At 34.3% G+C, this 27,969-nt stretch overlaps 1 protein-coding gene and 1 long non-coding RNA gene across 8 annotated transcripts in view; one reads left to right on the top strand and one right to left on the bottom strand.

Annotated features, from left to right (window-relative positions):
* Positions 1 to 27,969, bottom strand: part of LOC114341580 (protein unc-79 homolog) — a 435,831-nt gene that overhangs the window by 106,259 nt on the left and 301,603 nt on the right. For all 6 annotated transcript variants that reach the window (XM_050663368.1, XM_050663363.1, XM_050663367.1 and 3 more), the window contains exons 21-22: positions 25,824 to 25,965; positions 3,157 to 4,287 (exon numbers count right to left, since the gene is read on the bottom strand). In XM_050663368.1, the coding sequence (XP_050519325.1) occupies positions 3,157 to 4,287; positions 25,824 to 25,965 (1,273 nt within the window). The remainder of the gene's footprint in view (positions 1 to 3,156; positions 4,288 to 25,823; positions 25,966 to 27,969) is intronic.
* LOC126893325 (uncharacterized) lies at positions 13,163 to 17,116 on the top strand. 2 transcript variants are annotated; one of them, XR_007701135.1, is made up of 3 exons: positions 13,163 to 13,612; positions 14,170 to 14,323; positions 16,689 to 17,116. It is a non-coding gene; the product is annotated as an uncharacterized LOC126893325 (long non-coding RNA). The 2 variants fall into 2 exon arrangements; XR_007701136.1 differs by having other exon boundaries at positions 13,163 to 14,088.

Here is a 27,969-nt window from a genome sequence, read left to right as displayed (position 1 = left end):
ACGGACGCCTATGACAGGTACTATAAATTTACAATGGATAAAATTGATTTATATCTGGAAGATAAACAAGCGTACCAATTTTTGTTTCTCTAAATAGAAGCGTTCTGGAGATATTTAAGAAAAACTAATTACCAGACGCCATCTTCAAATAGCTTTAGCTCCGTTAGGAAGAATTTTTGAACTGGGTGAATTGGGTTAAATTGTCTTAAAATTATCTGTGCAATCTCCTGTCTTCGTTTGTCGGTAGAGTTTCTGGACACCCTGTATATGTAACTGTCGTTCTATTTTTTCAAGATTGTATTACATGAACTGAATGGATTCCAGTTTGTGTTTGTTTTATTTGAGATTCTATATTCATTTAAATAAGATAAAGGCCGGCGTTTAATACAAAATTTATACTGGAACCAATCAGATATATAATAAGAACAAATCTTGGATATGAATCAACGGAAGTGATCTAGATTCTACGAGGCGTTAGACAAGGATGTATACTTTCACATATGTATATTATTTAAAATTTATTCAGAGGAAATACACTGGGGTGCAAAATTAACCGGACACCTTAAAAATTGGTCATTTTTGATGTCTCGAATTTCCTAAACCTGTTGTCCAATTTCTATTAAATTCCTATAAAACCTGTTGAATACTATTAAATGGAGAACGCCTAAACAACATCCGCTATGCAGACGACACCGTTATTTTTGCAGAAAGTTTGAACAGTTTACAGCAACTAATAAACAAAGTAAATGAAGTAATAGCCCAGAGAAATAAGGTTTTTGTCGGGACACTTGACCAGACAGGTTGCAAATGGATTTTATGGGTACTACAGTGGACTCTCTCTATAACGAACAAGAATATTACGAGGAATCGCTTATAACGAGGTACGCTAGATGTCCCATGAAATTCTTATTGAACTATAACACCTCTATTCTTCTTCTTCTTAGCCTTCTATCGTCCACGTTTGGACATAGGCCTCTCCCAACTCCTTCCATCGGTCTCTATCCTGAGCAACATATTTCCAATTCGTTCCGGCTACTCTTTTAATATCATCAACCCATCTCATCTGTGGTCTTCCTCTCGGTCGTTTACTTTGGTAAGGTCTCCAATGTTGTATCGTGGCATTCCAACGTTGGTCTTTTTGTCTAACAGTGTGGTCTGCAAAGCTCCATTTAAGTTTGGCAACTTTTGTTGTTATGTCCTCGACTTTTGTTTTTGATCTTACCCAGTCGCTCCTCTTTTTATCTGACAGTCGTATACCTAACATTGCTCTTTCCATAGCTCTTTCTGTTGTAGCTAGTTTATTCATATTTGCCTTGGTTAGGGTCCAGGTTTAACACCCATATGTCATGATAGGAAGGATGCACTGGTTGAACACTTTGGTCCTCAAATATTGAGGTATTTTGCGGTTCTTAAGTATCCAACCAAGTTTTCCAAATCCTGGATTTGGAAAACACCTCTATAACGACGCATAATTGGTTATAACAAGGAAAAATGAAATCAAAGAATATGTTTTTTACCTGTTTTTAGCGAAGTAATGGCTATAAATAAATAAAGCCCCAACTGCTTGTATATAGAAATTCCCAACATCTGTGTTATTATTGAGGCCCACTGGCGAAGCGTCCATGTAACCACTGTTACCATTGGTAACAGTTAAAAATCTTGCAAATAAATATTTTATGACGATGAATAATTCTATTTACCAATATTTTTACCAATAGAAATATATTATTATATTATGTGGTAATAGTACGTACCTAACTCAGTAAATAGCCAACTACTCGTAGACGCGAAAATATTGGCGAGTTTATGTGACTCAGTGGCACTTTATTATACTCTGTTACGAGACTCATTTCTGGTTACATTGGTTATATACCCACGCTGGCGCTCGGGAGCGGCTAGTGACTGAAAATTTTGAAGAAGCGACGGCATAAGAGCGCTGTGTATCATTAGCGCTGTTACCAGATTTAAAATTGGTGACAGTACCTATAAAAAGTGTGCGTGCGTTAACCATGGATGAGTGTCGCTTCTTAATCGATCAACTACTTGAAAAGTAATTCTCCTTGTATAATTTTGAAGAAAAAAAAATGAGATTAAAAATGAAAGACCTATTTTAAACAATTTAAAAAAGGAATCAACAAAAGTAGTTCGATATTTTAAATTTAGTTGGTACAGTGAAAATCCTTGGTTATATTATGGTTGCAAGAAAAATATACTGTATTGTTGGCCATGTCTTCTGGTTTCTACAGAAAAATGGGTGGACCAGGTTCACGATTAAAATAGTGTTAGATTTTTAAAAAGGAGACATGAAATTTCTCCGTTACCTACATGTAAGATGTATACCCAATTTGATTCAGTTTGGCAAAACAAAAATCAAAAGTTGTCTTAACCAAGCTATTAAAGCAAATATTGCTAAACATAATGAGTTTGTTAAAACAAATAGATAGGTACATCCTTAGCACACTTATAATAGATACTGTATGTTTTTGGGCCAAACAAGAACTAGCGTTTCGTGGCCATTTTGAGTGCGACGACTCTGACAATCGAGGCAATTACAGGGAATTGTTAACATTAATTGCCAAAAAAGATCAAAAATTTTGTCAACATCTAGAAACATCTGTTTTTCGAGAGTTTCAAGTGATATACAAAATTATATTATTGAAGCTATATATACATTTAGCCATATTTCTTTTTTTAAATAATATTTTTTGCATCTGGTTTTGGTAACACTTCAGAAAAAGTCACGCGTCGCCACGTCGTCACGCGTGGTGTAATAAACCTCGCCCGAAATAAACTTCTTACTGTTAATCTATCGACCGATATTGAATACATATTGTAGGAAAGTTTCTTTAGGAAGGTAAATTTACGATGGTACGAAGTTTCATTGTTCAGGTCGACCATCGACACCTAATAAACTACGTAAGAGGCATCAAAACATTTTCAATATTATTGTTCCTCAATATATCAATCAACGGTTCAACTCACAGAGAATGCCTTAATGGATTTCTGTTTGGTTTTTTATACTTTCAGAAACGGTATAAGAACACGTTTTGTTTTTTTTATAGGCGTACTCTAGACGATAAAAGTATATTATCGTCAAAAACCTAAAGAGTGAGTATACAAATGACAACTTAATGTGAAATAAAGTATAAAACTTACTTTGATTGTCCATCTTAAGAGATTTGAAGTGTCCATTATCCTCAAATTCGGAATTGTTGGGGCTCTCTAGAGCAACCTGTTTGGTCAATTTTCTGGGACTATGTGAATGAGAAGAGGTAGGTTGCGGGTGATGTTGTTCTTGAGAGTGCCCTTGCAGTTTTTCTTTTTTAATTGACTCCGATTTAATTTGTTGGCTAGTTACACCTAAGGCTTGTTTGAGCTTCTCCATTAACTGAGGACTTGGGTGCTGACCTATTGGAAGCAATCGTTCTTGACAAGGAATTTCTAACTGAGAATCTATAGTTGGTGAAAACACGTCATCATTTAATGGAGAGTCTGGTACTCTTGTAGACCCAATTGGTAATAGTCTTTCTAGAGATGGGGTTGGTAAACTAGCATGATTATTTTTATAAGAATCATCACAGTCTGAAACAGGTGTACAAACGGGAGTAATACTAGGTTCGATAATTTTTTTGTGCTTTGGTTTTCCCATAGAGTGGGTATCTACAAATGTCGAACTGACATGTTTATGAAAATCTGTAGTAACAGTTTTAGCTACCTGTATACCGTTTACTGACGAGGTAGAATTTAATCTAGAACAATTTTTGATTAACTCTGAATGACTTCTCAGCACTTCTTGATAAACTTTATTGTCACATGTTTTGGAAAATTCTTCTTCGCTACCTATGGTCCACGTCGGTCTCCCTTTATTAGTAATTTTAACAAGCTGGTTTATGGAACTTTCTTTGGGAGACCTTGGAAGATGTTTTTCGCCTAAGCTATCACTTGCACCATCTTCAAAAGAATCTTGTACACTTCCTTGAAGAGTACTGTCTGACATATCGCTATCATGTATTACCATTAACTCTGATTCTGTGTCAGTATCGACACTAACTTCAGCATGTCTTCTCTGCGGCTTCTTTTCTGGATGTACACAATGGATAGCTTCCTCCCAGTGAGTTTCCATACTTGTTGTAGAGGAGGGTTTTGTGTATGCTACTTGCATTTTTCCACATTTAGAACTACCGATTACTTGCACTGATTGTCCATCTGATGAGTAGATTGGTGATGGGGGTGGAGTTACACGTTCTGTATGTTCTATTTCTGCTCCCAATGATGGCTGACTCACATCTAAAATAAAGTTAAAGAATACACAATAAATACACAAAATTATGAAACAAACTATTATACCTGGAAAATTGTCAACTGATATTTAATAGAGAAAAACTAATAAAAATGGAGAAGTACATACACTACCATATCATAAACAATCAAGAAAGATATATTCGTTAAAAAGCCTGACGAGAAAACGATGTAGGTGTAGGTAGTATAATACATAAAAGACTGTAAAAATAGATATACTTCTGGAAAGCGTGGTCAGTGAGAATATTACTTGATATTACTAACAGAAATGAATGATAAAGAGTGTAGCCGTAATAAATCTATTAACAGTGATGTGGGAGGGAGTCTCTCTCTCCCATATCACTGTCTATTATAGTAGTATATGGACCAAAGCAATAACTCACAAAGCAAAGATGAATTTTGGGTAGAGTTAATGTTAGCAACAGAAGCTAAGAAATATACATTTCAGGGGATTTTAGTAGTAGGGCCAGAATAAAAGGCGAAGTTTACATTAGGAATATAGGACCGACTATATGAAAAAATGACCAGAAATAACGATGAAAGGAGATTTTTAGAATTTTGTACTTTAAGCAATATGACAATAACTAATACATTTTTTAAATACAACGAAATCCACATGTATACCTACTAGGGATATCAAAGGTCAAAATGAGAAATCCATAATTGACTATATTATGTATAATTACTAGTTGAAAGCAATGATATATATAAGAAAAGTAATAGATACAAAAGTACACAGATGTAGTATAAATATGAACACTCTGTATAAAACATATTTTAAGTTTAATTCTAATAAGATGTTATTAACCTTTAAGGCATCGAACAGAAACGATATAAAACAATATTAGTTTATAGTTAGATCAAATGTTTAGTGAACTTGAACTCATATTATGTTATGACTTAGACAGGTATTTATATGCTAAGAAATCAGTATTTTGATATATAGATAGATAGATAGATCGTAAAACTATGTATGTGTAGGTCGACATGTTATCAGAGGCGGCTCTAGCCCATGTAGCGTCCGTGTGCAGTCGATGCCCTGGCGCCCTTTGGTAGACGCGCAGTCAAAATGGAATAATCGAATAAGTATAATATACCTAGTACTAGTACCTACATAGGTCTTAGAGGGTATTAGGTACGCTTATAATGTAAACAACAATCCAGATGCAAATAGTGCAATATTAAATGATGTCGGGAGCCAATAGGTATTCACGGCGTCACCTACCCAAATATATTAAAAATATTTAATTAAAAATAAACTTTTTTATCTATGAGGTACGGTTGAAATTTTGTTGAGGAAATTTGACGGGTTTGAGTACACGAGTAAATAGTACTTTTAGTACTTTTAATTTTTGTGTTCTCCTACTTAGTAGGAGAACACAAATAGGCACATTTAATCGCTTGATTTACTTCGATTATTTCATGAATAAAACTGTATTTATAAATAAATTAACTAATATTTTATTAATATCTTCATTTTAAATATTTGCTAAACTGTTCTTTTCACTTTAACAAGTTGAAAAATGTGTGTCACATTAATTGGGAACAATGATGTCACTGACTGTTTTTATACAAAGACTTGAATTTTATATGTAAGTATTAAAAAATAATCTTATGAATATCACACGACAGTAAGAAGAATGTCTAGACGATGAAACTCTACCGGTACTACTGGATCTGTTTAATGAAGTATATAAAACCGGAAAAATCCCTCAGAAATGGTTGGTGTCCACCTTTGTAACAATACCAAAAACAATATACGCCAAAGATTGTTCGGACTACAGGACAATATCACTAATAAGCCATACCCTCAAAATATTTCTAAAGGTGATTCATGGAAGATTATACAGAAAGCTAGAATATGATATGGATGATACCCAATTTGGGTTCCGCAAAGGACTTGGAACAAGAGAGGCATTGTTTGCGTTTAATGTCCTCTCTCAAAGATGCTTAGATATGAACCTGGATATTTACTCCTGTTTCATCGACTTCGAAAAAGCGTTCGACAGGGTCCGACATGAAAAACTAATAGAATTATTGAAAAACAGAGATATAGACAGACGAGATTTACGAATTATCATCAATCTGTATTGGAATCAAAAGGCCAATATAAAGATAGAAGAACAGGAGTCCGAGAATATTGATATAAAGAGAGGAGTAAGACAGGGTTGTGTTCTGTCGCCGCTACTGTTTAACCTGTACAGTGAAGCCATATTTCAGGAAGCGATAGCGGAGCTAAGTGATGGAATCTCTATAAACGGAACAATAGTAAATAACATAAGATTCGCTGATGACACCGTTATAATGGCAGATACCCTGGAATCACTACAAGAATTGCTAAATAGAATTAACGATTATTGCATTCGATACGGACTAAAAATAAACAAGAAAAAAACTAAATTTATGATTGTCTCAAAAACAGAACATGGAAATGAAAGGTTAATGATAGAGCAAACCCAAATAGAAAAAGTTAAGACATACAAATATCTGGGAACCTGGGTTGATGACAAAAATGACCAAAGCAAAGAAATTAAAGTCCGAATTGAAACTGCAAGGCAAGCATTTATAAAAATGAAGACACTGCTTACAAACAAAGACCTTCAGTTGCCTCTCAGATTGAGGGCTCTAAGATGCTACATATTTTCTATATTGCTATACGGAATGGAAGCTTGGACATTGAAGAGACAACACATAAGAAGAATAGAAGCGTTCGAAATGTGGTGTTACAGAAGAATATTGAAAATTCAGTGGGTTCAAAGGATTACCAATGTTGAAGTGCTACGACGTTTAAATAAGGAGTTAGAAATTATGAAAAGTATAAAAACTAGAAAACTGGAATATTTGGGTCACATTACCAGAGGAGAAAAATATGAGTTGCTGAGAATTATTATGCAAGGAAGGATCCAAGGAAGAAGAGGCATAGGAAGAAGACGCATCTCCTGGCTGAGGAACCTTAGAGAATGGTTTAACTGTAGTTCATTACAACTATTCAGAGCAGCAGCCAACAAAGTGACCATAGCCATTATGATATCCAACCTCCGATAGGAGAGGGAACTTTAAGAAGAAGAAGTAAGAATAAATATAAGAAAATAATGCTTCGTTTTTTCTCAAATTTGTTGTCATTGGGCAATAGCCACTCGAGCCCTGCGGGCTCTCGTGTCTATTGCCAGACAACAAATTTTCGAAAAACTGTTGCATTATTGTCAATTTATTCTCACTCTCTTGTGATATTATACCCGATAATTTTTGGTAATATCCTGTCGAGAAGCATTACGTCAGATGTCCTTCGTTACTATGCAAAAATGAACATTCAGTGACATTAATGACAATTATTAATGTTTTACAACTTGTCACACAGAACACCAAGAAACACGTTTAGCAAATATTCAGGTGAAGAATTCAATAAATATTAGTTAAAATGATTTAAAAAGACAGTTTTATTCATGAAATAATCTCAGCGAATTACCCTCAATCTCTAAAATTATTATCGACTTGTGTTGCCCTCGTGCCACTTTGACATAATTTCACTCCCCTTCGGGCCGTGAAATTAAAACTGTGAAAGTGTCGCTCGGGAATCAAATCAATAATTTTAGAGCTCTCGTGCAATTACTACTGATAATTTTTAGGAGCTCTGACTCCGCTGAACGTCGCAATAATTGTGGTAGTAATCTTCTTCTTCTTCTTAGCCTTCTATCGTCCACGTTTGGACATAGGCCTCTCCCAACTCCTTCCATCGGTCTCTATCCTGAGCAACATATTTCCAATTCGTTCCGGCTACTCTTTTAATATCATCAACCCATCTCATCTGTGGTCTTCCTCTCGGTCGTTTACTTTGGTAAGGTCTCCAATGTTGTATCGTGGTATTCCAACGTTGGTCTTTTTGTCTAACAGTGTGGCCTGCAAAGCTCCATTTAAATTTGGCAACTTTTGTTGTTATGTCCTCGACTTTTGTTTTTGATCTTACCCAGCCTCTCCTCTTTTTATCTGACAGTCGTATACCTAACATTGCTCTTTCCATAGCTCTTTCTGTTGTAGCTAGTTTATTCATATTCGCCTTGGTTAGGGTCCAGGTTTGACACCCATATGTCATGATAGGAAGGATGCACTGGTTGAACACTTTGGTCCTCAAATATTGAGGTATTTTGCGGTTCTTAAGTATCCAACCAAGTTTTCCAAATCCTGCCCTTGCTAGTCTTGCTCTTCTATTAATTTCCGCACTTTGGTTTTCTTTGTCAAGTTTCAGGATTTGGCCTAGGTAGATATATTCCTGGACTTTTTCTATCTCACTGCCATTTATAGTTATGCGTCTGGGGTCATCTGTGTTTGTCATTATTTTTGTTTTCTTCATGTTCATTTTTAGACCGACGTATTGGGAGCTGCCTGCGAGTTCCTCTATCATAATTTGCAGTTCCTCGAATGAGCTCGCTATAATCACAATGTCGTCAGCGAATCTGAGGTGATTTAGCTTCTTGCCATTAACGTTAATGCCATAGGTTGACCAATTTGTCGTTTTGAAGACGTCTTCTAGTGCTAGGTTGAAAAGCTTTGGCGATATTACGTCTCCTTGTCTCACGCCTCTCTTAATAGGGATGGGATTTGTATTTTCGTCTAGTTGTACTATCATAGCTGCATTTTCATATATATTATGTATTAGTTGTCTATATCTCGAATCTATTCTCCAATTATTAATAGCTTGTTCTATGGCCCACATCTCGATACTATCAAACGCCTTTTCATAGTCTACGAAGGCAAGAAATACGGGTAGTTGGTATTCATTTGCCTTCTCTATCAATGTTCTCATTGTCAGCAGATGGTCTGATGTACTATATCCTTTGCGGAAGCCAGCCTGTTCCACTGGTTGGTAATTGTCCATTTTGTAGGTCAACCGGTTGTTAATAATTCTCATGAATAGTTTGTATACTTGACTGAGCAACGATATCGGTCTATAATTCTGTAGGTCACATTTGTCCCCTTTTTTGTGTAAAAGTATTACTAGACTTTCGTTCCAGTCTTTAGGGATCTTGCTATTATGGAGACATTTATTAAATAGCTCTGTTAGTACAGGGATTGTTACTGTCTTGCTTGTTTTCAAGAGCTCGGCAATTATACCGTCCTGTCCTGGAGCTTTATTATTTTTTAGTTCTTTTAAAGCTCTTTCTATTTCGAATCCCTTTATATTTGGTAGTACTTCTGATCCCACGTTTTTTATTTTTCTTTTGACGTTCTCCTTTGTTGATTCATTAGGCTGGCTTTGCGAGCTGTACAAGCTTTTGTAGAAGTCTTCGACTATTTTTGTTATTTTATATTTGTCCTTCTCTTCCTTACTATTGGCGTCTTTAATTTTAATGATTTTTTGAACACCCAATGCGGGTCTTAGACATTTTAAGCCTCTGTTGTTTTCAATGACTCGCTCTATTAAGTTCTCGTTCCATTTTTGTAAGTCGCGTTTTAGTTCTTTTCTAATTGTTTTATTAAGTTCTATGTATTCTTGAGTATGGCGTTTGTTTTGCGTTAGTAGTTGTCGTCTTTCCGTCATTAGTTGTTTAGTTTCGTTGCTTATTTTGTCTTCTTTAGTACTTGTTTTCTTTGCGACCTGTAGTCCGGCTTCGAGAAGGTTCTTATTGATGTTTTTGTTAATTTCGTCAATTTCATCTTGATTATGTGAAGGATCATATTTTAACTTATCCGCTAAGACCTCTCGGAAGTGCTCTTCATTTGTTTTTACTTTAAAGGCATCTATTCCCGTTGTTTTTTTAAATATTCTTTTCCTCTCTTCTTTCATGTTAATATTTATTTTTGCTCTAACTATACGATGGTCACTACCCGTTGTTACGTTGTTTATTGTTGTTACGTCTTCGAATATTCTTTTGTTGTTTGAGAGAAAATAGTCTATTTCATTTTTGGTGGTTCCGTTAGGTGCAACCCATGTCCACTTTCTGTTAGGTTTCTTTTTGTAGAAGGTATTCATAATATACATGTTTTCTTGTTCCAGAAATTCCATAAGTTTTTCTCCCCTTGTGTTTCTTGTGCCGAATCCAAAATTTCCAATTTTGCTTTCAGAGTCTTCAATCTTACTTCCAATTTTGGCGTTAAAATCTCCCATTATTATTATTTTGGATTCTCTGTTGGTGTCTATAGCTTTTTTAAGATCTTCGTAAAAAGTATTTATTTCTTCATCAGTTGCCTTTTCAGTTGGAGCATAAACTTGCACAATCTTTAATTTGGTTTTTGGATTTAGTTTTAAAATCATGTATGTAACCCTGTCTGAGATGCTGTCAATTATTTGAATTTGTGATTTTCTTTTCTTGTTGATTAAGAAACCTACTCCACCGTATGTATAGTCTTCATTGCCTTTATAATAGAGCCTGTTGCCTGAATGTAAGTCCACATACCCTTCACCTCTTCTTTTAACTTCTGATAGTCCCATTATATCCCAATTCATATTCCCTAATTCCTCTTCTAGTTCGTAGAGTTTTTCGTCTTTTGCCATGGAACGGATGTTGTAAGTTGCTATATGGAGTTGTTTGTTGTTCTTCTTTTTCAATGTCGACTTGCCTCCCCCAGAATCCTCGAGGCAGACCGTTATTTCGATGTGGGACTGTGGAATAAACTTCCTACCCACCTGGGGTATCTTCCGTATATCTGTTGAAACCGACATTTTTGATTTGTGGAGGTTTTGGCCATAACCCACCACGCTGGCCAGACGGGTTGGTGGGTGGGAGGGGATATTAGGGAAGGAATTTGGGGTTTGGATAGGATAATACGGAGGTTGGGGCCTGGTTACCTCTAAATAGGAAATGGAGGAAAAAACCAGGAGCTCGCGTGGGCAGGGACGCTAAATCCCTGAAGTAAGTCTGCTCTCTATCGGGATCATAGAGGGGTACCTACCCGCTACCACAATAACGCTGTGGTAGTAATAAAAGAAAATATTCCTTTAAAATAATTTTATTCAAAAGAAAAGCCGCTTTACTTTATATTTGCATGTTAACTTAAATATAATACTTAATCCATTCCGTCAAAGCTTATTTCGCAAAATTACCCCGCGAGACATGTACAAACGCCTTTGAAAATGCCCGGCAAGTTCCAAGCAATTTGACCTTTATAGGTTCCACAACCGATTTCGGAATCACTGTCGGTATGTCTTCAAACGAAACAAAAGATTGCCGCCCGTCCGTTGGACGGACAGCCTGGTGGGCGGCAATAAATAAATCGCTCTTAAGTTCCAACGTAATTTTTCCTTAATCGTTTTAAAGCATATTATTGAAACAAAGTAAAAGACCCGCTCTTTGGCGCTCGGCGCCCCCCAACATCCCGGCGCCCGTGTGCACCGCACACACTGCACAATAGGTAAAGCCGCCTCTGCGCGTTATGAATCATTGTTATTATTGTTTACATTTGCTGTTTGTTATTCCGCTAAATGTATAATGCTAGCAGATTAATTGGTATTTATTATAATTAATTAAATGAGGACCTAAAGAGCTATTTGAGATCCAACTCTTCAGTTCTTCGTGACACAGAGGACCCGAATTAGGTAGCGACCATTACCTGGTAGTAACTAAGATACGAAAAGAAATAAAAAAGGAAAAGCGAAGTACAAAAAAATAAAATCCAATTAAAAAAGAGACGATAAAAATGTATAAATGTAGATACTACCAAGCAAAGAACTGGCAAAAATATTTGAGAAAGAAGTAAACGAAAAACTTAGAACAATGGAAGAAACAAAAGGCAATAATGCTAAAAACAACGTATGGAACAACTATAAGGATCTACTACTACAAAGGAAGTATATGAAACAAGTAAAAACGACTCGACAAAGAAACAGACAGCGTGGTGACACGAAGAAATAAAAAAGCAAGTAAAAGTGAAGAAAAAAGCATGGAAACAATATCTGAAAGATAAAACGAAGGAGAATCACAGTAACTATAAAAATGAAAGAAAAAAGGTAAAAATATTAGTAACGGCAGCAAAGAGATATAATTGAGAAAGATTCGGAGCTAAAATGGAAGAAGATAGCAAAAGTAACCAAAAGCTATTCTACAGAACCCTGAAGACTAGAAGAATACAATGAAAATATACAGCATTAAAGATAAAAATGGGGAATTAATACCAGAAATCAAACAACTGGTTGATTGTGGAATGAATTAAAAGATAGAAACAACACTGTGAAGAATTGTTAACGGATATAATTATTCAAGACGACATGAAAAACAAAATAAATTGTTTGAAGATAGTACAGAAAATTCAGTAATCAAGGAAAAACTAAAAGAAGCAATAAAAACCTTGAAGCATGGAAAAGCTCCTGAAGTGGATAGAATAACAACAGGAATTATAAAAAAAACATGGGAAAAAATGGAGAACAAATATTACCTACTAAAAATAATGAATACAAAATGGAAAAATGGGGATATCCCGGAAGATTGGAAGTGCTACTAATATATTACCCATATACAAAAAAGGAGATAGGAGAGAATGTAATAATTACCGAGGATTGACGTCTAGGTGCTTCTGTATGCACGAAGAAAAAAATCTCTTAGAAAAAATAATCAAACGATTAAGAATAATGACAGAATACACATCAGACAAAGCACAAAGTGGATTTAGAAGTGGTAGGAGTATACAGTACATCAAACCAACATTAAGCATAGTCTTATCAAAGCAGCCCAAAGTCTGTATAATGGAACGACTGAAAAAATTAAAACTGGATCAAGGATGTCTGAGGGTTTTAAGGTCACGAAAATATTGAAGCAGGGTTGTTGTATTTCGCCTACCCTCTTTAAAATGTATCTGGAACAAGCAGTCAAGCTGTGGAAAAGAAAATGTAATGGCATGGGAATCCCTCTCAATGACGACACAACACTATCCCTAACAACACACAACATTCCAGGAATGTACTACCAAAGTTCTATCAATATTTGAATGTCCTGGACATTTAGGGAACATTCGGTGAACATCTGATTAAATTATTCGTGGAATGTTACCATAAGACATTCTGTGAACATACTACCAATGTTCCTGTTCATTTTCAAATTCACGGCGCATGTATTTGTGCATGGTGCTTAGAGAGGGCATCACGTGACTAAAAACGACCAATGACCTCACTTCAGACTTCGGTTCGGCCATCTTGACATGCATCTTGCCTTGGCCACCTTGCCGTGCGTGATCGTTGTTTGTTTTTATTTGTGCTTTTTAAGAATATTTTTTAATTCGGATACTTTTATAATAACTTTAATAGTATTATTAATATAGTGCATAAAATCAGTTGGAGTAGCAGAAGCAATGTAGATAAAAAATCTGCAGGAATAATGTTTCAAAGGTTAGTATATTATGCAAATATGTAAACAAAGGCATGCCCCTATTTCAGAAAATATCCATTTATTATTTTAATAATTGCGAATAAGCCACAAACTTGCTTATTCCTAATTAAAATAGTAAATAGAGATAATAACAAACGGATTATTTGTAAAATTAAATTTTTTTTTGCGTTTTTGCTAATGTATGCGTTTATAAACAGGATGGTAGACCACACACTATAATAGTACCAACTAATGAATACACAGTATGAATAGTACAGTCGGTTCGCTAAACTTAGTCTCAGACACAACTGGCTAGTGATTTTAGTAAATAATTTTGACAATTTGGTAAAATTGGCAAAAAAATAACTAAATAGTTAGTAATTTTGGCAAAAATGGCCAAAAACAAAAAAATTACCTACTAAAATCACTAGCCAGTTGTGGCTAGGGAAACGACTATACTAATAAACAATTTCTAAGCTGCTTTTTATAATATTTTGTGAGTTCATTAATCATATTTTTTATTTAAAACTAAAATTTGTTAATAATGCTCAGTAATGCATATATTTTGTATTTTTAGCTTTCCAGAAGATCCTGCGAAGAAGGCATGAAGTATTGATCAGATTTGTTAATAGAGCAGTATGTTCAAAACATTTTTTAGAAAAAGATATTGACAGAACTTCACTTTCAACCGTTTGAGAGACTGTGCTGTTCCAATAGCTTATATCACACAGGTAATATGCTTAACCCAATTAATAATACAATTACAATATACAGTTGGAAAAATTAAAGAATAGGGCTTTTCATTTACAGTCATTTGTTTCAAGCTACTGTCATATGTCGTATAATCCGTGTTGTATTAATATTATACACAGATTATATAACATATGACAGAAGCTCGAAACAAATGACAATCGATGAAAAGCAATATAGGGCTTTGTTCATTGTCATTTGTTTCGAGCTTCTGTCATGTGTCACATATATTAATATATCTACGTCATACATCTTTGGTTTGTATCATTGATTATATCAATAACGTATGATGTAGATATATTAATATTATGTGACACATGACAGAAGCTCGAAACAAATGACTGAATGAAAAACCCTATAACCATGAACGATCACATCAATCACTTATTTTGTATAGGGCTTTTCATTCACAGTCATTTGTTTCGAGCTTCTGTCATGTGTCACACAATATTACTATATCTACGTCATAAGTTATTGGCATATACCAATGATACAAACCAAAGACGTATGACGTAGATATATTAATATTATGTGACACATGACAGAAGCTCGAAACAAATGACAGTTGATGAAAAGCCCTATTTGCTGTCTTTTTCTATAAATCACAAACGTTTGTTACCTATAGAAAAAGATCATCATCATCATTGGCTCGACAGCCCTTTCTGGGTCTTGGCCTGTTCCAGGATTCTTCTCCACTCTGATCTGTTTCATGCTTTTTTTCTCCAGTTTTTTATTTTTAATGTTTTTATATCATTTTCTATTTGTTCTAAAATAGAAAAAGATAGCAAATACAACATAAGTGATTGATGTGATCGTTCATGGGTATAGGGCTTTTCATTCACAGTCATTTGTTTCGAGCTTTTGTCATGTGTCACATAATATTAATATATCTACGACATACGTTATTGGTATATACAATAATAGATACAAACTAGTGATGTAACGAATGTCATTTTTTTAACATTCGCGAATACGAATGCGAATGCGAATATCTGCTACTGACATTCGCGAATGCGGATGCGAATGCGAATGTCCAGTTTTTTTAATTTGTTTCTATTTTTGTAATGTTTCCTAAATTTTTAATGAAAAGGTCATTGATATTTAGTGTAAATTAATCTGAATCTTAAGCTTTATTACATAATACCAAAAAATAAAAAAAAAGTGAAGGCTAATAATGTGATTATACAAAGTTAAGTTCTATCTATCTATTGCCCTTCATTTGTCCAAAGTTAAACGTAGGCCTCCCCCTCACTTTTCCACTCTTCTCAATTCAGTGCTAATGCTGTCGATCTGGTCGCTGCGTATCTCATTAGGTCATTCGACCATCTCGTCTGTGGTCTGCCCCTTCCTCTTTTGTAGTCCCAAGGTCTCCAGTGAGTTATCGCTTCATTCCATCTTCCGTCTCTTTGTCAGCTGTTGTGTCCTGCATATTTCCATTTGAGAGTAGTGCATATTTGAGGTTAAGTTACTTTTTCTTAATAAAAAAAGATGAGAAGTTAATAGATTTTGATTTTATCAACCTAATAGTATCTTAAAATTATTGTTTTTCTGGTTTTCATATTCGCAAAACATTCGCACAAATTTCGCGAATGCGGATGCGAATGCGAATATGCAAAAACATGCGAATATTCGCGAATGCGAATGCGAATACGAATATTCGTTACATCACTAATACAAACCAAAGACATATGACATAGATATATTAATATTATGTGACACATGACAGAAGCTCGAAACAAATGACAATTGATGAAAAGCCCTATTCTTTCATTTTTCCAACTGTAGATACCGTTGTTCTTCATTATCTACATCAGAGATCTAAGTTGACATTGTTGCCCAATTACAAAAAATTTTTGAATTCATTTTAAGTCCAATATATCACATAATTATTGCGAAGTAGATTATACAAGAAAACAGATTAATGTTGAATGCAAATAAATAAAAACATCAGAAATAGAAAACAAGAATTAAGTTATAATCTTAAGTTAAAGTAAATAATAAAAACAATAAATATAATAAAACAAAATACTTATTAGTTTGTGAAAAAGCTATTTCTTTGTGGCATTTTTGTAATTATTGTAACTATTTTAATGGGGAAATAAGCCAGAATTTACTTGAAAAAATAACTTTATTATGGTTTCTACTTCCACATCGGACGTCGTTGTCAAAATACAAAATGTTTTATTATTTTCTTTATTAAATATTATTTATTATTTATTTAAATATTATTTAATTTATTATTTATTTTATTATTATTATTATATGCATATTATTACCTGTAAATATTTCTTCTGATTGTTAATTGTAAAGGATAGAAAAATTACCATTTATTTTATTTTCTTTTAGAATCAGCTGAGAGAAGTGGTCTACAAAAAACCAGGAAGGAAATGGAATATGTGGCTATGAAAGGCAAAAGAAAGGTTTACAAAGCAAATGTGACACATTTTTTTATAGGAATATCAGTAAATTACATTAAAAAAATGTATGAAAAGATTTTTTGCAATAAAAATGTTTATATTTATCAAGCATGCATTATTTGGTATGGCCACATATCGTCAGTGATGTGACAATACCTCCTATCTGTTTTTTCATGAGATTTGTAAGATAGACTAAAAACTTGTTTGGGCCACCTCCTGTTTTCATATATTTTTTGACTTGTTTTGCAGTAAATTTAACTATCTATTTACTACAAAACAAGCCAGAACTTACGTATGCAAACAGGAGGTGACCTTAAAAAATGTTTTTCGTCTCCTGCAAACCTCATGAAAAAAGATATAGGAAGTATTGTCACAGCACTGACGATATATTTCAGAGAATGTCTAAAAAATATACTGTGAATGTTCAAAGAACGTTCGTAGACATTCATGGAATGTTCCAACAAGACATTTAGTCTAAAAAATATACTGTGAATGTCCAAAGAACATTCATGGAATGTTCCAACATTCATGGAATGTCCCAACAAGACATTCAGTCTAAAAAATATACTGTGAATGTCCAAAGAACATTCATGGAATGTTCCAACAAGACATTCAGTCTAAAACATATACTGTGAATGTCCAAAGAACATTCGTAGACATTCATGGAATGTTCCAACAGAACATTCTAAGAATATTTAAAATGCTGACACAGCACATTCCAGGGACTTTCCAGGGACATTCGTGTGCATTTGGGGACATTCCAGGAATGTTTGGAATGTCCTGTGAGTACATTCTAGGAACATTCATGGAATGTTTTGTGTTATTAGGGATACTCTTTATGTTTCGCTGATGACCAAATTCTGATTGCTCAGGATCATGACGACGGAAGTTACATGACGCGAAAGCTAATAGAAGAATATAACAAATGGGGTCTCGAAGTCAACAAGAAAACTAAAGCCATGTGTATTGGAGGAACAAAGCAGTCCATTACAATAGACGATGGGGTAGAAATTAAACACTGCGATGAATACAAGTACCTGGCATGAAGATAACTCAAGATGGAACACTCGACGCTGCTATAAAAGACAGAAACCTACAGGGTAGGAAAGCTATATCCATGATGAACGGCATTCTGTGGGACCAGACAATATCTATAGCGAACAAACAGCTCATATACAATGGCATACTTAAAAGTATAATCACATATGGCAGTGAAGTTTGGCCACTGAAGCAAAGAACGGAGAAAATGTTACTAGTAACAGAAATGGACTTCTGGAGAAGAGCAGCAGGCAAATCAAGAAGAGATCGGATACCAAATGAGAGAATACGAGAAATGATGGGAGTCACACATACAATAATTGATGACATAAAAACAAAACAACTAGTATGGTACGGCCATGTACAGAGAATGCCAGATGATAGGATCCCTAAGCAGATTTTGGCATGGACACCACAAGGGAGAAGAAAAAGAGGAAGGTCGAGAAGAAGCTGGAGGGAGGGAATTGAAAAAGAACTGGAGGAAAGAGAAATATCCCCAAATATCCCCAGGTCTATGGTTAAACAGAGAAGAATGGCGGTTAGGAGTCAGAAGGCGTCGGAGAACGCTGTAAACCGATAGTAGTAGTAGTAACGCTAGTAAACCGATACAGTATCATATCGATGGTGAAAGTTCCCAACCGCCTATGTCAATTTTTGGATATTTTGTTTTGTTACCCTAAAATTAAAGAGAAATATGTATTTTTACTGTTTACAAGCTCCCATGTTGTTGTTTCATATATGGCTATCTTCTTCTTCTTAGGGTGCCTGTCCGTTCCGAACGTTGGCGATCATTGTGGCTATGATGACTTTGTTAGTTGCTATACGGAATAGTTGAGTTGAGGTCTTTCTATACCATGCTCTCAGGTTAGCAAGCCAGGATATTCTTCTTCGTCCTGGGGTCCTTTTTCCTTCAATTTTACCTTGTAAAATGCACTGGAGTAGCTGGTATCTGCCTTGATTTCTCATTATATGTCCTAAGTACTGCAGCTTACGGCCCTTCACGATGTTGACTAAATCTGCGGTTGTGTTCATCCTCCGTAGTACTTCTTCATTGGTGACTTTGTCTGTCCATGGTATTTTCAGGATCCTTCTGTACAGCCATAGATCAAAAGCTTGAAGTTTCGATAGAGTTTCCGCCTTCAAGGTCCACGTTTCTACTCCGTATAAAAGCACTGAGTACACGTAACATTTAAGGAGCCTTATCTTTGTTTTTAGAGTGATGTCATGGCTCTTGAACACAGAGCTCATAGTCAAGAATGCACTTTTTGCCTTTCCGATGCGACATTTAATCTCTTGAGTATTGTCCCACGACTCATTGATTATAGTGCCCAAATAGTTGTATTGTGAGACACGTTCAATTCTCATTTGGTTCACATACAGATTTACTCCAGTTATGTTTTGCTTGCTGATGATCATTAGCTTGGTTTTGCTGGTGTTTATATCTAGTCCATATGTTCTACTGGTTTCAGTTATTTTATTCATTAAGTTTTGCAGCCCTTCTATGGTATTGGAAAACACTATTGTATCATCTGCATATCGCAGGTTACTGAGCTTGACTCCATTTATTGAGATGCCTTCATCAATATCTTTTAGAGCCTCTTCAAAAATGTGCTCTGAGTACAGATTGAATATCAGCGGTGAAATTAAGCATCCCAGTCTCACTCCCCTTAAGATTTTGATCTGATCTGTATATTCTCCATCTATTCGGAGCACTGCTGATTGATTCCAATACAGGTTAGCTATTATTTTCAGGTCTCTTCCGTCAATCCCTGTCCTCTTCAGCACTTCCATCATTTGTTCATGTCGGACTCTATCAAAAGCCTTTTTGTAGTCAATCAGGCATGCAAAAACATCACAACTGACATCTCTACATTTCTGAAACAACACCTGCACACTAAATAAAGCCTCCCTCGTACCAACGGCGTTCACAAATCCAAACTGATTGGGCGCAATTTGTTCTTCGCATTTTCGGTAAATTCTATTATGGATGACTTTTAAAAACAGCTTGAGAAGATGGCTCATTAGGCTTATGGTCCTATAGTCTTCACAAACTTTTGCTCCTGGTTTTTTGGGCAACAGTACAAACTCAGATTTGAGCCACTCTGCTGGTATTTTTCCTGCCTTATATATGTCATTAAATATTTCAGTTATTATTTTTATTTGTGCTCCATCTAATAGCTTTAGTAGTTCTGCAGGTATTTCATCAAGTCCCGGTGCCTTTCTGCCTTTCCATCCTTCATTTGTCTGATGGCTGTGGTTACTTCTTCTGGTAGGATTTCGGGACCTGAATTATCTTCAATGGTGGGTTCTTTTCCTGCTCTAAGGTCGTGGAAAAGTTTCCCCAAGTATTCTTCCCATACTTTCTTTTTATCTTCTTTGGTTATGGCAAGATTGCCTTCATCATCTGTTATTTTTCCGCTGCAGCGTTTTCGGAACTTCCCAGCTATTTCCTTCACCTTTCGATGGACATTGAAATTGTCATATCGACTCTGATACTCCTCTATTTCTTGACATTGTTCTGTTTTTTGTTTCTCTTTTGCTTCTCTTATCTTTCCTCTGACGATGGTATGTATTCTTTTATATTCTTTGAGATTTTCTTTGTTCTTTTTTCTCTGATCCATAAGCTCGAGTATTTCATCGGTCATCCATGATTTCCGTTTCTCTGTATCTTTCTTCAGATGTTGTTGTGTATGGCTATCTATAAGCTAATTAATGAAATAATGACATAGAAGCTTGTAAATAGTAAAAATACATACATATATTTAATTTAATTTAGGGTAACAAAACAAAATAGCCAAAAATTGACATAGGAGGTTGGGAAATTTTACCATCGATATATTTACTTCAGATAACACAAAAAGCATTGCAAGAGAAAAAGAAAATATACCTAGCATTTCTTGACCTAGAAAAAGCCTTCGATAAAGTACCAAGACAGAAACTATGGAGAATACTATGAAAAAAGGAATAAGCAACTCGTATTTTACAGAGCTTCTCCAGAATTGTCTTCGAACGGCATAAAGAAGTTTGAAAATCGCTGGAATCGTTGTATTCGGTTAACAAGAAACATGTTTTTTATTTCAAAGGTTACCTAGCACAAGCAGACCACCAATTACATTGCAAGAATTCCCTCATATTGAAAAAAATATATGTATGTAAAAGTAGTTTAGTATATCGCACCTCCGGTCAAAAAGTGTCATAACTCGAAAAAATTTAAAATCGGTTTTATTGCACCAACAGTTTAATAAAACTATAATTTTTTTTTTATTGAACAGTATCAACCACTTTGGGTTATTAGCTGTACTGTAATTAATACATGGTTACTTAAACCTAATACAGTAGAGTCTCGGTTATCTGCCATAAACGGGCCGGCGGAAGGGCGGATAAGCTAAAATGGCGGATAATAGGGAGGGTTAAATGAGACATAAGTTTTTGCATCTCGTTTTTTTGCTGCCAAGTCACGTCATCTCTGTAGAATCATGATATCGACAGCTCTGGATTATTCTTGTTGCTGGACGTATTTTATCACAACTTAAAAAATGTTTACAGCTTCTTTGTGTGAAACTATGTGGGCCTAAAGAGTATCTGGTTCTTGGATGCCTTCATCACCTTCACATTAACAAGAGTAACAATTTTTTCATGGGATATTTCATACTGGTCATCCCTTGAAAACCACTCTCCAACATCACTCAAAGACGCATCCTCACATCCAGGGATAAGTTTCACTAAGGACAAAATATTTTCCTGAACTTCACCCGGAGTGCTTGTCCTCGGTTTCTTTATTCTCGCCTCCCTACAGCTTATCCCAAGACTTAGCAACTGTTTGTGTCCCAACTTTATCCCATGCAATTGAGATTTTTTAAATTGGTGGCTTTCAATGTAGGCATTAAGTCTCGGCCATCATTCATTTCTTGTATCATGTCCATGTCTTTCCAATCAGTTCAGTTCCACCTTATGGACTATTTTCAAAAGTATATTTTGTTGCATAAATAGTACGGCGGATAAAACGGAATGGCGAATAACCGAAGGGCGGATAACCGAGACTCTACTGTACATAGTATTTTGATTATTACATATATTATGTTCACAGTTAAGTAACAAAATCATAATTTACAAATTAGAAATGAGATCTACAAAATGTTAACAATGGTTACAGTTTGTTTAAATCATTAATGTTTTTCAAATAATTTGTAAGCTTACAGTGTGGTCTTAAGACTGCTTTTATACTGTTAGGTATTGAGAGTTTTCCTATTTGTTTATCACTTTTCTTTTGAACGATTTATAGTCGGAAACAGACACTAAGTTCACTAACACTGAAAATGCACTGTGTATTGTTTCTCTGGTATGAAAGACTGCTTTTTCGTTTCTTTGAGGTCTAATGTGTGATGGAACCCATATAAAGCCTATTTGCTGCCTCGTGTTCTTTAGGAAATGTAATTGTTCTTTTATTAATGCCTACTGGAATACTTGGATATAACATACATTGTAACTTTGTTATTTTATATATTCCATTGTAATTTTAGTATCGAAACGAAGATTTTATTTTACTTCTGGAGCTGAATTTGTCGAAAAATCACTATCTTGATAAGCGGGATCGTCTAGCATTTTTTGAATTTTGTTTAATAATTTAGTGCATTTGGTTTTCATACTTTTTTTCTGTAAAATACGGTTTAATTGTTGATATCATGTATATAAAGTTTTGTATATCCGTTGTGTATGTTTGTAGTAACCTCAAGGGATCGGTCGAGCTAGTATAATTTTCAAAAAAGTCAAGAGTTTGTTCATATGTTAAGTTAAAATTAATCAACTATTTCTAATGGGAATAAGCCACACTTTTACAAAAAAAAAAAAGATTTTATTAACGTTTCGAAACCCAAATCGGGTTTCGTTGTCAAAATACAAAATACTACTAGAATAAACAAAAATGTTGTTGCTAAGTAAAAAAATTCTTCTAATTATTTATTTAATCTGACTCATTTATATTGGCAATTCAGACGTATATTTTAAAGTAAAAGACGACTTTACTAAAAGATAGTTCATTCGATTACATGAAAGCAATCTCAACTCAAGAATATCCGTCACAAAAAAATCATAGCACGTGATCTGTCTTTAAAAAGACAACCAAATGCAACGATGACGGTAAAAGTCTCGCGTTAGAGATTCTGAGATTCTGTAGATTCTGACTTTAATATGTTTAAATTATAAATAATATTAATAATACATAGATATACAATAAGTAATAGGGAGACCGGGGTTGGTTGTCATACGGGGTAAGTTGACATTGTGCATTTAAATTACGCGCCGTTCATAGTAAACCATAGCGCGTCGGCTTGTGCATGCATAAATCGTTGGCGCTTGTGTTACCATACTTTCAGTCGAAGTTGTAACATTATCCAGTGAATATAGTGCTGATTTGTGATTTTACATTTTATTTGGTAAAATTGTGGTTTATTCCCATTACAATAGTTGATTAAAAAAATGCCACAAGGAAATAGCTTCAGAAAAACATTAAGTTAAAATTATTTGACGTATCGTGAAATACTGTTTTTGTTGGCATCATTATTTCCTGAATTGATGTGGTAGATTCAGTTTGCTTGTTTTGTTTCTTTTTGGTTTGTGTTGGTATTTTAAATTCTCTATTTAATTCTTCAGTGGGAGATGACTAGTGTTAATTTCCGAAATTGTTCTCTTATTGGTCGTTGACTGATCCGTAGATATATAATTAGTTTCCTTAAATAATACGGGAGGTATTAAATTAGTCTCTGTTTGTTGGTTAAGTGAAGGTTCGGCACTAGAATTACCTTGGACAAGGAAAGAGAGAGGACGAGTTATCCTATGACCAAAAGTGAAGCCAAACCGTCACCAGAGATTTTGATCATCGACGTATCTTTGGGGTATTGTTATGCATTGAGTATTTAAAATGAAAACATGAAATGTATTTAAAATGAAGAATTTGTGTACGGTAAATGTTTTATTAAGTTGCTCATATTACGTACATATGTTTCAATACATACATATGTTTTTATTACGAATTTTAGATGAGGATTTACTTTATTTTTTATGAAATTTTAACCTTCAACGAACACCCACCACTGGCAACCTATTGTTATATTTGACGTTACCGCCATGTTTTTGGTGACCAACAAACCAAAAACTGGCTTCACTTTTGGAACATGTGTATTAAATGAGTGTTACCCGTCCTCTCTCTTTCCTTGTCTAAGAGAATTACTGACTGGATGAACTGGTTCCATTTCTAAGGGTGATGGATTAGACTGGGGGGATTCTTGTGGTTGTTGTTGTATTGGTTGTTGTGGTTGGTGTTGGATATGAGAGGAATCATTTTGATGATTATGATTTGGACAATTTGCTGCAATGTGATCTGTTTTCTTACAGAGAAAACATGAAGGTTTATCTAAACTTAAAAATATGCGATACGAAGTTTGTTCATATGCCATTAAGAAAGAAGAAGGAAGGTCTATATCTACAAGTGGTTGAATATAAGTTTGTCTTCTAAAACTGAGGACGTGTTGAAATTCTGGAAGTTGACTACCGATTCTAAGGAAGGTTAAAGGTGACATTAATTTAAGACCTAATCTGGTTAACTCATTCTTTATTAAAATATGTGGAATAGAAGGGCAAACACCCGATAGTAACAGTCTTTCGTTCGGAGTTATCAATTTTCGTGCTTTTAGATTTTCGCCTTTAATTGTTATTTCTGCTGGACCGGACATAAATTTTTCCACCAAGGATTCGCTGGAGAGGTAAATGCATATTCTGTTATTTGACAGTCTTGATGAAAATAAAATATTCCGTGGATGAACAACTTCACCAAGTGCTATTAAGTACTCTTCTATTTTAGTATCAGGTAGCGAATTAAACAAAATTGCTTGAAGCTTTGAAGGAAACTGAATTGAATTGTTGTTAAGCATAGCTGAATACGATGTTTTGTTTTGAGGTTGTTGATCGTCAGTCATGATTGTTGACAAATTAGTTGGGTTGGATCTGGTATCATTTGGTAAACTCATTAGTAATTATGAACCAGTTGTAGAACCAGAACTGGTTCTGATAACTGGCCTTTCGGCCGTCACTTAACCTTACAAACGGTATGCTTTGTAATGTTTTGAATAAATGAAATAATAATAACTCACTGTTTTATTCTGTAAGGTAACTGCACTATATACTATTACTTTTTTCTTGTTTTCAGGTTTATTTGGATACAAATTACTATGAAAACGATAATTTTTCGGGACTGAAATGTAAACACAGTTTGTGTTACCATGTTCAGGGCCGGACTCCCAAAACTATAAATTCCCATCTCACAAAGTGTCACATCTATGGGTCAACTATTTATCGTTAGATGACACTAGTGTCATTATACGATTATCCAAAATCAACGACGCACTGAACACAAACAGTGTCACATATCGACTTGTGCAAAGCATTTTTTGTCCACATAAAATAAAATGTGTATATAGCGTCGTTTGCCGAGTTAAGATAGTATATGTGATTACTTTATTCAAAACAATCTGCGTATGTGCTCAAGAAAAGTGACACATTTATCACTTGTTTATCTTTCTTTTTGCAGTATTTTGTGTTTAATGTTGTTACTTGTATTTAAAGTTACATCATTAAAAAGTATAAGTTTATTAACCATGATAATAATAATGATATTATATTCTGTACCAAGTATTGTAAGTGTCACTTTTGATAAATAACATTTCGTAAATTTTTCGTTATTTTATCTGTATTTTTTTACACAACTCAATTTTTTTTTTAAATATTTTTAATATACTCAATACGCTATTCTATAGAGCTTCAAAAACCATTGTAACAGACTAAAATAGTTATTATTCTAATTTTAATAGTTTTTGAATTAAACCCGAAAATGTTGTAGGACAAACTTTAAACGTCGTTTTCTCGAATTTTTTGACTTATGACACTCTTCACTCTTTGAGCGGAGGTGCGATATATAAAAAAGTGTCCTGTCCCCACTCAACCCTCCCCCTAATAATACACAGGGATACGTTACCTCTAGATCGTGAAGGTGGTTGTCCCATGATTATAGTAGCCGGAATTCTTCTACAGTGATGGTGTTGAGAATCTAGAGTATTTAATACTACTCTAATTAGAGATGTCAACTGCATACAGTGAGGTTGATGATTATATTGGTACTAAAACAGAAAATAAATGTCAATATTTACAGAAAGGATGATTGTTTACATACAGGTATAGCCGATTTTTATTATTAATAATTATTGTACTAGATTTTTTCAAGATACCTTGCTTTTTGCTGATTTTGTGAGTACCAATCAGTGAAATTTTGCAGTTACTTTTTAAGTAAATAATGAATAGAACACTAATAGTTCCCGTTTTGAACCTCTCTGAATCCTCTCTGTAGTTTTTGAAAAGAAAGATGCTATACGCAAGATATTCAGAGCGGTCTGTGAAAACGGAATATGGAAGCGTAGATATATCTTTGAACTACAGAATATCTACATGCATAAGTTTGGTGGAAAAGATATTACCACTATAATCAAGCGAAACCGTCTGCAGTGGACTTCACATGTAGCCCGGGTCATGTAATCGAACATGATAAAAAAGATTCTAACAGCGCAATCGGTGGGAATGAGAAGATGGAGTAGACCAAATAGCCCGATCAAAGAACAATCTGACCCAAAAAAAAAATAAAGGAAGGATGAAAATTTGGGCATAGGTAACTGAAATTGTCTATTATTATATAAGAAAAACTTTACAATTCTACATCCCCTCCATTTTACAAAAATGGAGGGGAATACCCCTCTCTCGAAGGTGAAAAATATAGATTCAAAATAAGTCCGGAATTGGATAAAATGACCAATTCTAAGTAACTTTTGTTCTATAGAGTTTATAGAGAAAAGTCAATACTTTTCGAGGTATTTGCAAATGAATATGTTCATTTTTAATAGAAAAAAACATGTTTTTGGACAGTTTTTCGGACATAACTCAAAAAGTAAGTATTTCAGCGAAAAAAATATTCTTAGCAAAAATATAGCCTATAAAAAATTGAAAAAATGGTGTATTCTTGAGGTCTGTAGACTTAGTAGAAGCAGAGTTGTAGCTAATGAAAAGTAGGTTCTTCTTCATCAAATTCCAAATCGAATATTTTAATGTGAAATAACCAAAAAACGGAGTACTTTTCGGGGAAAATTCATTTCAACTTTTTTAAAGTGTTTAAAAAAGGTTTATTTTTGTTTAAAAAAAAACTGTTAACATTAAAAGTAAGTGAGTTACGCTCAAAATATTGTTGGTCCCTTTTATTTTTTGGTAAGAAAATCGCGAAAATCACCCCCTAATTAGCATCACAAATAAATTTTATCATTATCACTTTACAAGTTACTTTGCTTAGGTATGTATTATTTATATGATCTGTAAGTTTCATCGGTTCAACAAGCTTATTTTTGAAAAAGCTGTAGTTAAAATGGCTTGAACGAGTAACTAATCACGAGTTTAGGCAAATTTTGAACAACCATAGCATAACCAATTTTTGTCTAACAAGAAAACAAAAAAGTAAAAATATTCAGAAAAGCAAAACGTACATTTTATTACTCCTTAAGATTTTTGGTATTACTAATAATTTTTAAGTTAATTCCATGAACAATTCCATTTTTTCAAAATACATTTTTTTTTATTTTAAACCCGTTTTTTTTTCAAAAATGAGCACTTTAATCCAATGAAAATATGAAAATATTAGAAACCTTAGAAAATATAAACAATACATCAGTAAAGTAACTTGTGAAGCGGTAACGATTAATTTTATTTGGGAAGCTAATTAGTGGGTGATTTTCGCGATTTTTGTACCAAAAAATAAAAGGGATCAACAATATTTTAAGCGTAACTCACTTATTTTTAACGTTAGAAGTTTTTTAAAAAACCAAAATAAACTTTTTTTTAAACACTTTAAAAAAGTTGTAATGAATTTTCCCCGAAAAGTGCTCTGTTTTTTGGTTATTTCACATTGAAATATTCCATTTTCAATTTGACGAAGAAGAACCTACTTTTCATTAGCTACAACTCTGCTTCTACTGTGTCTACAGACCTCAAGCATACACCGTTTTTTCAATTTTTTATAAGCTATATTTTTACTAAGAATATTTTTTTCGCTAGAATACTTACTTTTTGAGTTATCTGTGAAAAAC

Source organism: Diabrotica virgifera, chromosome 10 (genome assembly GCF_917563875.1).
Source record: "Diabrotica virgifera virgifera chromosome 10, PGI_DIABVI_V3a".
In the NCBI taxonomy this organism is placed as follows: domain Eukaryota; kingdom Metazoa; phylum Arthropoda; class Insecta; order Coleoptera; family Chrysomelidae; genus Diabrotica; species Diabrotica virgifera.
This window is presented reverse-complemented; position numbering and strand designations above follow the sequence as displayed.